The sequence below is a fragment of the Ophidiomyces ophidiicola genome (assembly GCF_022830035.1).
Source record: "Ophidiomyces ophidiicola strain CBS 122913 chromosome Unknown scaffold_12, whole genome shotgun sequence".
NCBI classification, from domain to species: Eukaryota; Fungi; Ascomycota; class Eurotiomycetes; order Onygenales; family Onygenaceae; genus Ophidiomyces; species Ophidiomyces ophidiicola.
Window position 1 is genome coordinate 145827 of NW_026054652.1, and position 16070 is coordinate 161896.

Here is a 16070-nt window from a genome sequence, read left to right on the forward strand (position 1 = left end):
ATTGGGTGATCTACTGTTTGCTATGTTGTTCCGGCTGGCATCAAAAGAAAATGGAGTCAGAGCGTCGTAATGGCTTTAAGAGAGATCCAGATCGCCAGGGCTACTATGGTAGGCCACTCGAACGAAACCCGAGCAAAAAATCATCCTCAAAGGATCGACACGGTGTGGTTTACCCTGAAAACTTTCGCGACGCAACCATAAGGACGGTAACACCGGAATCGATATCCGACTTTGCAAATTCCTCCCCTATGTCTGACGCTGAGCTCATTTCGGCAAATATGGCGTCTCCGCATGCCACTCTTCGGGCCAAGCCTCGTGAACGACGACAAGAATTCAGCCGTCACCAGTCCCCTGGGGATGACGAGGAGTCAGGAGCGGAGCCAAAAGGTCGACGAATTCGATCTAAAACAACTACCCTGGACGACCAACGGAGTGAAATTTCACCCAACTTTTTGTCGAAAACACGGACACGAGCGAGGCTGGGCTCAGTTAGTACATCATCGTCGGGCGCAAAAGTGGACGATACGTCCTTGTCCATTGGATACCCTTCGATTATACAGTCCCCAAATCAACGACAGAGATTAAGTAAAGCGCCTTCTGGGAGTACTGCACTCTCAACTAATGCTTCACGTTCATCAACTTATGGATTGCCACTATCAAACAATGATTCATCTAAAATACTGGGGCTGATGAAAACGACGTGCGGTAGAATGCATGGTATTCTTTCTTTTCGGGCTTCTGGTAGCACATCTTGGACCTCAGGATATTGTGCCATCAATGTGGCTAGTGGGAGTTTGATATATCAAGCTAAAGGAGAGCCCGCAGCGGCGAAAACACTTATCCCAGATCTTAGAGGGTGTCGAGTTCGAACTCTTCTTGATTCAGAAACGCAAGGTGCATACCTTAGTGTTTCAACACACTCTTCTGCTCTTGGTGTGCATTTAAAGCCTCATGTGGTTGAAACCTTTGATTCATGGCTTGCTGCCCTTCTTTGCTGGCAACCCATTCGGCCCAAAGGAGTACAGAATAAGATGACAAAGCCCCAGACTGTGGCAATTGGAAGCTATCGTATTTCGGAACGGAGACGGAATTCTGAGAGCACAATACAAAAAGAGGCAGCAATCATTAAAGTGGGCCAGATGCTGCTTTGGGATAGACAGTCAGCATCTGGCCTATCTTCACCCCCCACCCCCAAAAGGATATCGACTTTCAGACAACAGCGGGCCTTGTCGCAATACTGGCGAAAAGTCAGCTGCACACTTCAAGAAAACGGCCATATGACAATCTTTACCGAAACCGACGTCACCTTGATTGCTTTTATACAGTTATCCCAACTTTCACGATGTGCCGTTCAACAGTTGGATCCCTCTGTATTGCAGGATGAATTTTGCATTGCCATTTACCCTCAATATTCTGCCCATACTGGGGGCGACCAATTCAGCCGACCCATTTACCTCTCCCTTGAAAACCGCATTTTGTTTGAGGTTTGGTTTGTTTTATTACGTGCTTTTACGATACCCGAATTGTATGGACCTGAACAGCCTCCACCAACTGACGAAACTGCGCGTCCCCACTCACTGGCTATTTCCACTACCAATCCAACGCCAGATATGTTTCGAATTGAACGATTATTAACAGTCCGCATAATAGAGGCCAAAATGGTCAATCCAAACAAAGAGTCTATAGATACCGTCAAGCCCAAGAAGGTCATCAAAGCCCAGCCACCTTATATTGGCCACAGTACCAAACCCCGTGTTTCTGGTGATTACTACGCCGAAGTCCTCCTTGATGGAGAGGTCCAGGCAAAGACAGCCGTTAGAAACGACACATCTACACCATTTTGGCGTGATGATTTTGCTTTCCATGATTTGCCTCCGGTTTTGTCCAATGCCTCTGTCGTGGTTAAAACTCTAGATTCTGCGGAGAAGGACTGGAAATTGATTGCACGTGGGCCATATTCTTTTGAAGACGTCACCAACGGCCCGCTCTCCGTGATGGATGATGTTGAGATTGCTTCTCACGATGCTACATATGGCAAAGTTGACCTTCGTCTGGAAGACTTGGAGCGAGGCTCTGGCTTCGAGAAGTGGTGGCCGATTCTAGACGATCGCGACCGTCAAGTTGGAGAGATGCTGATGAAGGTGCAGCTAGACGAAACTGTGGTTTTGATTGCCAAGGAATATGAAGGACTCTCAGAACTACTCCACGCCTTTGCAAATGGGGTCACTGTCAGTCTTGCTCAGTTAATTCCCGCTGAGCTCCGTTCCCTCTCTGAAATCTTGCTTGATATCTTTCAAGTTTCAGCACAAGTTGGGGAATGGATTATGGCCCTAGTCGAAGATGAGATAGATGGACTTCACAAAGATTCCTCTGCAAGCCGGCTTAGATATACTAGTAGAAGCCGCATACACTCGAATGACTCGTATGAATCCACTCAGGAGAGAGAAGCTCTAGTACGCGATCTAGGTAGATCGGCTACTGTCGAGGCAAACTTACTCTTCCGAGGTAATTCTTTGTTAACAAAATCTCTCGATATGCACATGCGCCGGCTTGGAAAAGAGTACCTTGAAGAAACCATTGGTGCAGGCCTGAGGGATATTGACGAAAGCGACCCTGACTGTGAAATCGATCCTAATAAGGTAAGCCGACAGGAGGATTTGGAACGGAACTGGCGAAACTTGATACTTTTAACGAGCAATATGTGGACCTCCATTGCGGGGTCAGCTTCACGCTGCCCTCCCGAACTGAGACACATATTCCGACACATTAGGGCTTGTGCAGAGGATCGCTATGGGGACTTCTTGCGATCAGTCGCTTATAGCAGTGTTTCCGGCTTCCTCTTTCTCCGCTTCTTCTGTCCAGCTATTCTAAACCCCAAGTTGTTCGGATTACTCAAAGGTGTGTAAATTACTTTTCCGTTTACACTATTGCGTTGGTTTACTAACGTTTTATCAGAACACCCCCGTCCACGAGCTCAACGGACCCTAACGCTTATTGCAAAGGCATTGCAAGGCCTAGCCAATCTAGCAACTTTCGGAAATAAAGAGCCGTGGATGGAGCCAATGAATAAGTTCCTACTATCCCATCGCACCGAATTTAAGGAGTTTGTGGACTCGATTTGCTCTATACCAGCGGAACGCCCAGCTAAGATTGTCAACCCATCGTTTGCCACTCCCATTCAGATTTTGAACAGACTACCGCCGACATCTCGAGAAGGCTTCCCTAGCCTTCCATTTTTGATTGATAATGCGAAAAGTTTTGCCTCTCTAGTACGACTATGGCTCGAGACTGCACCTCCAAATCTTCTTTCCATGCCTGATTTATGCGAATCTGTGATCCTATTCCATGAGCAATGCCTTCAAATCCAACAGCGCACTAAGGACTGTCTCAACAAGGCAGAGCAGGCGGAGCGTCCGAATGGAGACCTTGAAGTCAAGTGGGAAGAGCTTGTAGAACAATTTGAGAAATCTAGCACGTTCTACGACGAGAGTACGAGCCTAGCCACGACACCTTCCGTGGAGACCGCGATGTCCAGTGTCGCTGCCGCCTCTGGAAACCATCGAAATTCCATTGGTTTTTTCTCCAGGGCGCCTTTTCGGCGCAGAAATACAGACATCAGCACTACTAGCGATGATGTGGATGAGCAACAACCGCGCTCAACCACTGCGCCATGGGATTCTGCGCGACCAGCCTTCTCTACTCCAAGGTATTCGGAAACAAGAGAGAGCGTGGACAGTTCGCATAACTCCTCTATGTATTCATTGGAATACTCTGATCAGCAGAGGGGCCGGCAATCTAGTGTCTCTAAAGAGTCATCTACAAAATATCGATTCTTAGATTTGGTTGGCACATCTCGACGCAAGGCAAAAGAAAAAGAAAATCTGCAGTCCATCGCGTCCGACCTAGGCCCCCGAGATGAATATATATGACCTGTTTACAGCAACGCATTCGCTCCCTGTTTGCACGAATGATGAAACAAAATACATTTCTTTTTACTCCATGTTCATTTTAACTCTAAAAATGGATACGCACTGTGTACATCCTTGTATTTTTCCCACATTTGTAAAATCTTTTGTTTATTATTGCTTTATTATTGCCCCCGGTTGGTATGGCATTTGCGTGATTCATGCATATATTCTGCTCTACATATGTTGCTGTCTAGTTTTTTCTTTTCTATTTTTTTTTTTTGATTTTTTTTCCTTCCTTTCTTCGAAGTGGTAAGGTTCCCATTCACACGAAAGGCTGTTCACAAAGTCTTGTCATTAAAACTGATCCCCGTCGTCTTTCCTCTTTCTATGGAGATTGGTGCATTTCTGAGGTGTTGGATACCCAGCGGTGAAGGGCTCGGGCTTGACATGTCATGACTTTGCCGATTTCATTGCCTCTTCCATGAGCTTTTCAGCTCGTTTCCTTTTTTCTGGTGGCGACATGTAGTTACAAGGGGTGGTTTTATGATTCGCCCGAGTGGATGTTCTCAAGTATTTTATACATACATAGGCGGTTTCTCTTAGAATATTCGATACAGGTCGTTGATCCTCCCGAGAAATGAGGTACCCCCTATTTTTTCTCTGACGTGGAACCCAGCGAACGAACCGTCTGGCAGTGTCTAGATTCCGTAGCTAAGACCTCTGCCGTCCTCAGAATGACGAGATCTTTGCTAGGATTTCTCCGCCGTCACAAATATTTAACCTTTGTTTACGTAAGCTTACTTAGTTAACTAGTCAACCATTGACTACGGGCCGAGCATTATTCTGAAGCAATTTCAATTGCCAATCCGGCTAACGGACTTGTGTCGCTTCCAATCCTTGCCCTACGGCGTGAGTGCGGAGAAGGTGGTATATCTCTCCCAGCTACGCAATGATTCGAATAAATGCAGTATTTGCTACTCCTGACGTCCTGCGTTCTGCAACTTGAAACGCGGATTTCCCCTGACTGAGCGCCAACGCGCTCCTTAACCAGGGCTCAGCATGCCTCGCCTTCGCCGGTATCGCGTGCTGCTTGTGTTTGCTGCAGTCGGCATTCTCGCCTTCTTCCATTTCACCCAGACCCGGAAATGGCCTCCTGATCGGAGCTCTCAGAAGCCCCTAGACTTTGAGAAGAGCAAGCCTGCTATTCTTCAGCAGCCGGCGGAAGGTCACAATCGCGATAAGAGCTCTATAGAAAATGCCACGCCATTAAGCGGAAACCAGAATCACAACACAGCTACCCGCGTTTTCGTGAAACCACCGGCATCGCCCGTTAAAACACTCCCACCTATAACCTCACCTCCTTCGCAGACACCCACACCTGATAGCCAGTTTGGGCCCGGCGGCCTTGGGAGATTGGAAGTGCCCGAGCTTGATCGCCGTATTCGATGGAAAAAGCAGCCCCAGCATTTTCCAGTGGCTGCTTCAGAGATAATCCCCTTGCCGTCTGGAGTCCCCAAAGATATTCCCAGGATCCAAGCCCCTAAATTTTACCCAGAGACCTGGAATGGAAAAGCCATCCGTGATCAGAGGTTGGCGTTTATCAAAGCATCGTTCAAACGTTCTTGGGATGGCTATAGGATACATGCCTGGGGCAAAGATGAACTGCAGCCTGTCTATGGTGGCAGTAGGGATCCGTTCATGGGATGGGGCGCAACTTTGGTTGATGGCTTGGATACGCTTTGGATAATGGGTTTCTATCAAGAATTTGCAACCGCTGTCAAAGCCGTTGCGAAGATTGACTTCAAAACCAGTCCCCGCAAGGATATTCCTGTTTTTGAGACTGTCATTCGTTACCTTGGGGGCTTGATCGGGGCCTACGATATTTCCGAACAGCAATTCCCTGTCCTGCTAGAGAAGGCGGTTGAACTAGCCGAGGTTTTAATGGGCTCATTTGACACACCGAACAGAATGCCTTTGACTTATTATTGGTGGGCGCCGTAAGTTATAGGATTTCACTTTACCTGATTCTCCCCTTTAAACTCACACTCTATAGAACGTATGCATCACAACCTCACCGGGCTTCCACGAGAGTTGTTCTTGCGGAGCTTGGCTCCCTGTCGGTTGAGTTTACGAGGCTTGCCCAGCTAACAAATGAAAACAAATACTACGATGCCATCGCTAGAATTACAAACGAATTAGAGAAATTTCAGCCTAATACCACTCTTCCAGGTTTATGGCCGGCGTACGTTGATCTTTCCGGCTGTATGAAGAAACCCAAGGGAACTGTAGGTGAAACTCAAGCAGATGATGGGACGGTGCTTTTCCCCCCAACCGTACCTGGCCATAGTGTGCCCCATAAAGCCTTAAGTCAACGAGATAGCCCAATACCTGAAAAGTCGAAAGACACACAGCCGGCAAAATATAGCTCAAAAGCGAAACCTGTCAAAAACTCCGACTTGCTCGACTCGGATTGCGAAGAGGACGGTATCAAATCGCCGGCATTTTCAACAGCAGATAAATACACACTTGGTGCTTTGGCGGATTCCACCTACGAATACCTACCAAAGATGCACCTTCTTCTGGGAGGCCTTACGGACCAGTATCGGAGAATGTATAAAATGGCCATGGATACAACTAGGAAGTATTTGCTATATAGACCAATGCTGCCGCAGGAATATGATATTTTGTTTCATGCGTCTGTGACTTCATACAATTCACCGATGGCAGCGAACGGTTTGAAGTACGAATACGAAGGCACCCATCTAGGATGTTTCGCAGGCGGAATGTTCGCACTTGGGGCTAAAATTTTTGGAATTGACGGCGATTTAGACCTTGCCAGAAAGCTAACAGATGGATGCGTTTGGGCATATAATTCCACAAAAACCGGCATCATGCCTGAGGGTTTTGAGGTGCTGCCATGCCCTACTCTTGACCGTTGTGCTTGGAACCAAACCAAGTACTATAATGCCATTGATCCCTACGAGGAGGAGAGAAAATCCAGGCACGAGACGTGGCTTGTGCAGAAAGCTGAAATCGAAAGGTCCAAAATGATGGGTCGAAAGGAAACTGAGGCTCCTGGAAAGAGAGCCGCCCTGCCTTTATCTACAGGCCGTCATAACGGCGGGCACATCAAACGGCGCGATGCATTGCCTGACGACATATCCCGCTTGCCCGATCGCGAAGATTCTGCGCTAGATATCCTCGGCCCAGAGCCCACGTTCGTCCCCCAAAAGCAATTTGCTGAACAACTCATCAAAGAAGACCGCATCCCTTCTGGGATGACCAATCTTCAATCTCGCAAATATATTCTTCGGCCAGAGGCCATTGAATCTGTATTTTACATGTATCGCATCACCGGTGAGAAATCCTGGAGAGAAAAGGGCTGGGCCATGTTTGTGGCAATTGAAAAGAACACTATGACCGAACTCGGCACTTCTGCAATCAAGGATGTTACGAGCGACGCTCCGACGTACTTGAACGAAATGGAGTCGTTTTGGCTTGGAGAAACGCTCAAGTATTTTTATCTTCTTTTCAGCGACCATAATCTCGTCAGTCTAGACGACTATGTTTTGTAAGTCAATCTTGAATTGCATTTCTAGGCAAATGGCCTCCGGACTAATCCCAACTCGATAGCAATACCGAAGCACACCCATTTAGACGTCCGAAAAAACCTCAGACAGGATAATGTTTATTGCATATGTATATAGTTCCCACTCAATGCAACTTGTTGGCATTGAAAGGGATTTGCAGCTTGGGTTATCTATTGCCAGTTTTGTTGGGCCATTGTTTGACTGACAATATAACTATTACCTATAAGTAGCATATTCTTGGTAGGAATTCATTATCCTTCGCTGTTAAGAGGCAGTCTTCCCTGTCAGTTTAATGCCACTGCTATTAAGAACTTGAGGTCCTCCATACAATACTTGCATGCAAGCCTTGAAAACGGGCCTGTTTCCTGCTATCATGAACAACCATAGACAGAGATTGCACTTGAGAGCCCTCAACTGTGCTAGAGATGAGCCTCCATGCCCCAGATGGTGATGTCAGGCAGTGGAAGTTAAAACTAGCGTGGGCATCCGAGACAGTTGCCGCTGCACAATCTCACAGCGAACATCGCCAACAACTTCTCTCTCAGCGCGAAAGGCGAGCAGGCGACCTATTTCCTATCCTGGGCAAAGCAGCTTGGGTTTGTTAGCAATGCATGACACGAGGAATGGAACTTGAAGTCTCGCGCCGCCTGGAAAACGAGGCCCAGTTCTGGGATGGTGAGTTCCGTACCGAGGCCGAGTCGGCGTCGAATTCAGCGCCGCTGGCCTAGTCTCTTCGCTGCGTTCTCGTGTTTGGAGAAAGAAGTAGACTTCTTGCTTACTTGATTTTTCGCTATTAGAACTGGACCGTGTACTTTGCGCTCAGTGCGACTCCCACGCTGCGATAGACAATGTTCTCCGGGCGTATCTGGATCTGACGACGAAATATCAAGGTATGCAGACGCCACGCCCGCTACCATTTCCCGTGCATTGCGGGAATACCTACGAACAACACGGGTATTAATTTTTATTGCCAATAGATGACTTCCTCCGTTGCGGCTACGACCTTCCTCGATGTTCCAGCGGCCTGCTCAGCTCCGCCCTGTTCTCGAATAATGCGGATTATATACGACAGCAGATAATACACAGCCTGCTTCAGGTATGCCAGCTCTATCAATTGCCTTTATAACAGCTCCACGCCGGATTGGTCCTCACTTCCCTCGTAGGAAGACGAACCCGCCGTCCTCCACGTTATCGCATCACTGTTGCTGTTCGATGGGCGCCAGGATGGGACTTTATTCGAAATCATGAATAGGGAGGGCGCATTTGGGCGGTTAATTGAACTTATACGGGGAACTATAGGTGATGTTGGTGGAGCCGGCCTTCACCAGTTGTTGATGGAACTGTTTTACGAGATGTCAAGGATACAGAGAATTAAGATTGAAGACTTGAGTACGTTCAAACCGTGTGCGTCTCCACCTCTTGTCTTGAACATACTACTCATCACTTTTGAACTCCGGAAAATAGTTATCGTCGATGATGATTTTATAAAATTTCTGTTTGAGATCGTTGAGGAAGTTTCTGATGATGTGGACGATCCGTATCACTCTCGGGTGATCCGGGTACTGGTTAGTTTTTGAGACTAGTTTTCTTGTTTAGTAGTTAAGCTAACAATCTTTACTAGCTTGTGCTTAATGAGCAGTTTATGGTCTGCGCTCACGATCCTATTCCGGAACGGCCATCCTTCAATCCCCCTACGAACAAAGTCATCAAAGTCCTGTCGATGTATGGAAGCCTATACAAAACCTTTGGTGAAAATATAATACTTCTACTCAATCGCGAAAGTATGTCCTTCTCATATTTCCAGCGTGGATGGATTCTAATAGGAAGCCAGATGAAACGTCACTCCAGCTTCTGACCCTCAAAGTCTTATACCTGCTCTTTACGACGCCACCCACCTACGAATATTTTTATACTAATGATCTTCGAGTTCTTGTTGATATACTAATTCGCAATCTCCTGGACCTTCCTGAGGAAGCCTCTGCCCTTCGTCATACGTATCTCCGGGTGCTTCATCCTTTACTTACATATACCCAGCTTAAGCAACCACCTCACTACAAACGTGACGAATTACGGCGACTCTTTGGTATATTAATTAGAGATCATATCGCCGGTTACGAAGATGGCTTCGAAAAAATTCTTCATTTTGATGAGGTTGACGAAACAACCAAGAGACTGGTGCTACGGTGCGCGCAGGTCGATTGGTTAATTGAAAGGAATGAGAACTCTCCAAAGTTGTCTCTGGACAGTGGTATTGAAATTGAAACGAATTCCACCATTACTGATACGAAAGGAGATGAATCGCGCACATCAACACCGCAGCTATTAGGGGGGGAAATGAGCTCAACTGTAGTCCAACCCAACCCTTCGGAACCTCTATCAACATCTGACCAGACGTCGAATCAATTGCTAGGCGCGGATCTGGAGGCATCTCGCTCTTTATCTGTCTCTATGACAGAAATTGCTACTCATCGAGAGAAGCCTGGAGTCATGATGCCGAGAAAAAGCAACCCCAGCCAGGTATTGCCAAAACAGAAACCAGAGCCCCCAAAATCAAGGAGGCTGCGCGGTCGCAGAGGCCATGGAGATGAACATAACAGAGAACGCCATTTCCCTCAGCCAGATCAGCTCCACGAGAAGCAGTCGAGTATCCGTCGAGCAAGTTCAGAGTCCCCGCCTACTTCTCATGAGATAGACAATGGACTTCCTTCAAGCCCAACCACAGCATATGAAGCTGACTCCCCGGTAAGACTTATCAAGCCACGCGCCCATTCTTCCCTCCGCCCACCTGCTGTGCCACCACCTCGTCGGTCATCTCAATCCGTCCCTCCTTCAACTCTTATCGATCACGACGGTCACCATTCTCCTAACGGCCCCACTCCATCAAGCAATCAATACCTTTCACACTCAAAATTATACGTGCCGAATACCAAAAAAGGCCACCCTCACCCACACAAACCGCGACCGCCAAAAACTCGGCGTTGGCGGGCGCATCTACTTGCAAACTCCGCAACAGAGGACAAAAGCAGATGCAGCACCCCACAAATCTCTGTAGATGATACCTCCGACTCACCATGCATGTCACGCGAATCACCCCTATCTGCTTCGGAGGATGTTAGCAAAATATCCCTGGCTGGGATAAACGAGCTGGAAAGAAAGGTGTCTGCCATCAAGGTAGGCGACGCATAGCCTAGCTATCTACATAATAAATATGTCTTATGTATAAGCTGTATATAGTTTTCAATATTGATATCATTGCTAGTGATAGTGCTCCTTAAAATGACCCTGGCTGTATGCTTGAGAGGGGGGAATGATAGCTGAACTTACTTATAGCTACGCCCCGTCTTATTACTGGTGCTGTGATTTGTATAAAAATATACAAAGAACAAAAAAGTGCAGGCAATAGGAAAAAGTGCATAGCTGTCACAGGAAGTCTTTTATTCATTGCTAAGTCCTATTATAGTCCCTTTGCAAGCCCTTGTCTGCACGAAAATCATCTGAAGAATTGCCGAGAAAAACAACCTCATGCATTCTCCACAGAAACACCATGTAGTCTCTCTCACTTTCCTCCCCCATCCCCCATGCTCAGTCTTCAATACCCCACCACTTCTCTGCATTGTGGGAGCCAGGGAAATCTTTCTTCCATTTCTCATCAAATGCAGAGAAAAGAATTAGTTCACCATCCCTGTCTCTAAAGCTGTCCCTTAAACTTTGAACAGCAATGCGCTGGTTTTGATCAGATGGCACTGCTGCTCCATTTGTGTCGCCTGCAGAGGGCCAGCCTGACTCAGCAATAATTATTCGTTTGCCCCCAACAGCGGCAGAGACCATATCTGCTTGTCTGCGAGCAAAAGGGCCAGCTTGATTCGCTGGTGTTTTGTTGGAGAAGAAGGCATGAGCATTGGCAGCGCAGATGTCGGATGCATGACAAAGCTGAGGGTTTCGAATTGTTGCTTCAACAGTGTCAATGGTGAGAACAGGACCACCATATCCTACCCCACGGAGAATACTGCGAGCTCTGTTAATAGCATTGACAACTTGTCCTGGAGACTGCGCATTCCGGGCAACAACTTCATTGCCAATTGAAACAGCCACAATGTCTGACCAAGAATTCCGGGCAGAATTGATTAAAGTCTGCAGCTCTCTATCTAGGTCGTTGAGCACATAAATACCAGCAAATATCTTCATGCCGTTACGTTTCGCGGCGCTCAGGACCATAGGAATTTGATTGCATTCGACTCCATATAAACGGATGGTGGAGTATTTGCGCAGTCTGTTAATATCAGAGTCGATTTCGGCTTGCGATTTACACTTTGAATCCGCCGTAAATGGTGTATAGCTGATTCCCACACCTCGAAAAGGAGATGCTGCCGCCATCCTTGGAGTGTGAACATTCCTGGCATATCCCAGATTTCTTTTGTCGATGTTTCCGCCGTCAACTGGTAAGTCTACTGTCAGCCACAAACCGTCTCAATGGAGTCGTGTCGTACTAACCATACAGGGAGAGGGCAGACCCGAGAAGGTAGCACACAAGCGTCAGTAGTTTCGCAAAATTTGCCATGTTGGTTGCTGGTTAGGTCCACAAATTTCGGACAGACAGCCTGGATTATCACCCATACAATTAGCCTTCTAAAAGTCATGAACCAGGGGAAATGCAAGCGAATTTTGAAGGGAAAATAATGTCAGTGAGTGAAGAGTGGCTTCTTCCCTCATAAGAGCTGTGAAAAAGGTTCAGAATTCGGCTGATGCCGCACACTTTTAAGGCTTCCAAATACATGACCCTCAAGCCCATATTGAGAATAAGAGGAGCCAAGTTCCATTAGGACAGCCATGATGACCTGATTGCCTTGCTAAGCTTGAGATAAAGATCATGCAAGGAAGCATACAATGCTCAGTCTTCCACACTATTAAGGACACTAATGGGGTCTTGATATGTATCTTTCGGGCAAAAGGCAAGCATTGCCAAGGGGCCAGGCCAGACGAACAAGAGAATAATTCTTACCTTAAGAACACAGAAGAAGATTGAAGATAAAGAAGGGTGGTGAAGAGGCAAAAGCAGACTTGACACGCGTCAAAACAAGAAGGATAGGGACTGTGAATGTCTGAACTTGGATAGTAATGGTGGAAGTCAGAAATACAGAAAGAGAAGCAGAGAAGAGATTTATATGAGTACCCATTCTGTTATTCCAGTTGAGACATCACGTTACTCTTTCTGTGTTGTGGGTTCAAGGTGAAGAGTATCTTCACTTCCCTAACAGTTCATCTTGTGCAGACAAGAACACATCTGGAATATCTCAGACAGGCATTGTGCGATTGAACCACTCTGGTGGTATATCTCAATGGAAGAAAAGAAAAACAAATATGGATTGCAGAAGGCCCTAGAGCCAGCAAAAAATGAAGTTCTGTATCGAGAGAGGGGGGTTTATACCGTTGGCTTTGCTCACGACGGGATACGACATAGCGAAGCCCGGGGAGGCAATAGAGGGATTTCTAAGGCTATATGCTTGCGAATATAGCCGGAATCATTGCTCAAGAAGTAATGATGTCTCATCGCCAGCCGAGTGCCTGGTCATGAAGCCCGTTCGTCCGCAGCATCTGTAGCGAGTCGGTACAAATCTCGATTGCACGAACGGTTCGGACGCACGGGTCGTAAACGCCCATCCAAGGAAAGCCCAGTATTGCATCGCATGAGGCCCGGGAGCAAGGCATAAACAACAGTTCTATTTGCGGGGAAATAGTGTGCACAGGCGCGATTCTCTTGAGACATTGCCTGGGGGTAATATAGCAAGGCATTGTCCGATATAAAGAAGCAGTCTGCAGGCAAGGACCCAGAGGCCGTCGGACGAACGTGAGGCTTGGTGTTTGGCTAACAGAAGGGAAGGGAGATACGCGGGCAACATCGTATCCAGTCTCACGACCCGGATTGATTCGAACCTTGTCTCTGGAAGACTGATAAATATGGCTATTTCGTCGATGTCGGGATAATGGCTGACTAATCCGACCTCCGACTTCAAACGCATTGAATCCATGAACAAAAATATGAGGATGCCCACAGCGATTAATATACGTTGGTAGCATTGCGGATTCTATGATTCTATAATGATAAATTGCTTATGTTTATCCAGCGGCTCGAAATAATACCAATAGGCAGCACATGGGGAGACAAGAGCCAGCCGACGTGAGGCGCAACAGAATCAGAGAAGGAAAAGACAGAATTGGTCGTACATGGTCACCACTAGGAGGTGCGGGACTGGTGAATTTCATTACAAAAAGGTACAGGTGAAAGGTATATTATGAATGCTTTGAAAACGCCGCGAGCACAAGATGCCAATCAGTTAAGCGAAAAAAGGAGCATTTTGTGTTGGGGCAAGGATACCAGGAACCCAAGGAAATATGAGCAAGTACAGGGGGCTGTACTATAATGAGACAGTAATAGCGACAATAAGCAAGCGTTGAGCACTAGTTCATATCGTCTCATCGTGATCATGGACGTCTTTGCCTCATTATTTTCGTAATCGCATGTCTGATCGTGGTGCCCGCTTTCTCAACTTCCTTTTTGGACAAGCCAACAGTGAGACAGACTTTGAGCGCCGGTTGAACTCGCAAGCTAGGGTACTCAGACCCCGATTCGTCCGGGATAGTTTTCAGTCGACTAATAAGAACGCCATTAAGAAGAGTCTAAGCGGAAATAATTAGCATTATCGCCGGTTGCATACAGCTTTCCTTCGATGGATTAAATTGCATACCTCGTCTACAACGTCCTGCATGATCTGTTGTTGGTCTTCAGGGGTCAGCCTTCTAGATGATACCACTTCCGGTTTGATGACCAAGAACATAATCGGACTTTCAGGAGCACTTGTGCAGTAAACCCAGTCGCTCCGCGGGTCTAGCTGAGACCACATGATTTTGATATTTTCCCGTAGTGTCAATACTAATTCCGGGCTTTCCTGAAGCAAATTTAACGTTTCGCTGGCAGTGGTGGAGAGGATTGCTGGCAAGGCTGCTGAGAAACAGTACGATGTAGATGAAATGCGTTGGTGGTTAACGATTTCCTCTGAGCTAGCGCAAAATCCACCGCCAGCGATCATTGGGCCAGCCAGTGACCCTATAATCATATCGACTTGCGAAGGATCAACATTCTGATGTTCTGTTAACCCCCTTCCAGTTCTCCCAAGAACACCAAAGGACCACGTTTCGTCGAGGATGAGCCTAAACTTGTACTTGAGTCTCAACTCAATCTACGTAGAGAGATGTCAGTCAGCAAGTACAATACGGGCAAAATTCGAAATCTCACAATTTTTGGCAAATCCGTGATGTCGCCACGATTCTCGAACAGCGCTTCTGTGACGATGAATCTCCTTGTCAGCGGCTTCTTTGCCTGTTCCTTCGTAACTTTGGCCAGAACCCGCTCCAGGTCTTCCATATCATTATGCTCATACCATCGAACCATGCTCCTCGAAATCTGCAAACCCTTTCGAATCGCAAAGTTGACGTTTTTATCAGCCACGATAATATCCCCTCTTTTCGAGAAAGCAGGAATCACACTGGAGATCGTCGAGAAAGCCTGTGCGTAAATGATACATGCGGGTGTCCCAATAAACGACGCAACGTCCGCTTCGGTGCGCATAAGAACGTCTTGTGTACCGTAGAACCCGGGAGGGCCACAAGGGCCTACACCATACGTACGGAGAGTTTGGATGGCCTTTTCCTTTAGGTATTCGTTTCCCACGAAGTTGTAGTAGTTATAGGAAGCGAGATTTGCGACAGTTCGTCCGTTGGAGAGCTTGGATTTTGGCCCCGTTGCCCTACAAGAAGCCAAAATGTCAGCCCCAATGACGTTGACGCTGCCAAAGAAGAAAGAGAACAGTATTAGCCTACCCAACCAATACCACGCGTTTCTCAACCTCAGCCTCATCTTCTGGAGAGCGCGGCGGAACTAAAGCCTCAGGCGTCCAATCGTCGACCAAATCGTCAATTTCCTAATGCTCAATGACACAGCAGGATCAGCGCTCACGACTTCCTCGAAGACTATTCTCCCCCTCTCTAAAATAGGGTGGTTTTCTAGCACAGAACAGAAAAGGAACAACATACTTCCTCAGTCAGAGTCACAAAATTCGGTTTCGTCGAATATTTCGGCGCCAGCAGGTACTGCACCGCGAACAGGAACAAGAACAACTCCACCGCCGATCGCACCGGATCATTTTGATAGCTTGACTTCACATAGCGTAGTAGTATCGCCGAACCGGGCACGCGGCGGAATTGATTTGCCAGCTCGCCCAGACAAGCCAGAATCACGCGCTGAGCTTCATGGAGGTCCATCATATTTCATTGCTGCTTGCCACCAGATGGGGTATAGGGAGAGGAAAAGAATGTAGAGGGATTAACAAAGGGAAAAGGAACACCGGCGTGTTTGCTGGGCTCCAGGAAATTTTACAGGTTTATGTTGATCTAGTAGCTGTTTCAAAATCGTAGTTCCCCTATTGACTTATATAAAATTTCACGTGACTAGGTGGTTATTCTGACTAATACAGTGACATCATACAAAGGACTCCGATTATAATGTAGAACGCAAAAA

The 16070-nt window shown here is 47.1% G+C and overlaps 5 protein-coding genes across 5 annotated transcripts; 3 read left to right on the forward strand and 2 right to left on the reverse strand.

Moving 5' to 3' along the window:
* Positions 1-50: 50 nt before the first annotated feature.
* Positions 51-3929, forward strand: BUD2 (GTPase activating factor; the record flags this gene model as incomplete). The annotated part of the gene is made up of 2 exons (XM_049252546.1): positions 51-2898; positions 2956-3929. The coding sequence occupies 2 exons, from the start codon at positions 51-53 to the stop codon at positions 3927-3929; spliced, it is 3822 nt and encodes a 1273-aa protein (XP_049108387.1).
* A 1038-nt stretch (positions 3930-4967) lies between these two features.
* Positions 4968-7483, forward strand: LOZ57_003499 (uncharacterized protein; the record flags this gene model as incomplete). Its single annotated transcript, XM_049252547.1, has 2 exons — positions 4968-5905; positions 5962-7483. The coding sequence occupies 2 exons, from the start codon at positions 4968-4970 to the stop codon at positions 7481-7483; spliced, it is 2460 nt and encodes an 819-aa protein (XP_049108388.1).
* A 638-nt stretch (positions 7484-8121) lies between these two features.
* LDB17 (pre-rRNA processing) lies at positions 8122-10684 on the forward strand (the record flags this gene model as incomplete). Its single annotated transcript, XM_049252548.1, has 6 exons — positions 8122-8173; positions 8296-8388; positions 8476-8594; positions 8662-9063; positions 9120-9279; positions 9330-10684. The coding sequence occupies 6 exons, from the start codon at positions 8122-8124 to the stop codon at positions 10682-10684; spliced, it is 2181 nt and encodes a 726-aa protein (XP_049108389.1).
* A 396-nt stretch (positions 10685-11080) lies between these two features.
* MP65 (Cell surface mannoprotein mp65) lies at positions 11081-12056 on the reverse strand (the record flags this gene model as incomplete). Its single annotated transcript, XM_049252549.1, has 2 exons — positions 11081-11934; positions 11990-12056. 2 exons carry the CDS (start codon positions 12054-12056, stop codon positions 11081-11083), a joined length of 921 nt encoding a protein of 306 aa, XP_049108390.1.
* A 1922-nt stretch (positions 12057-13978) lies between these two features.
* LCB1 (serine palmitoyltransferase component) lies at positions 13979-15817 on the reverse strand (the record flags this gene model as incomplete). The annotated part of the gene is made up of 5 exons (XM_049252550.1): positions 13979-14173; positions 14242-14733; positions 14790-15300; positions 15374-15474; positions 15587-15817. 5 exons carry the CDS (start codon positions 15815-15817, stop codon positions 13979-13981), a joined length of 1530 nt encoding a protein of 509 aa, XP_049108391.1.
* Positions 15818-16070: the final 253 nt, after the last annotated feature.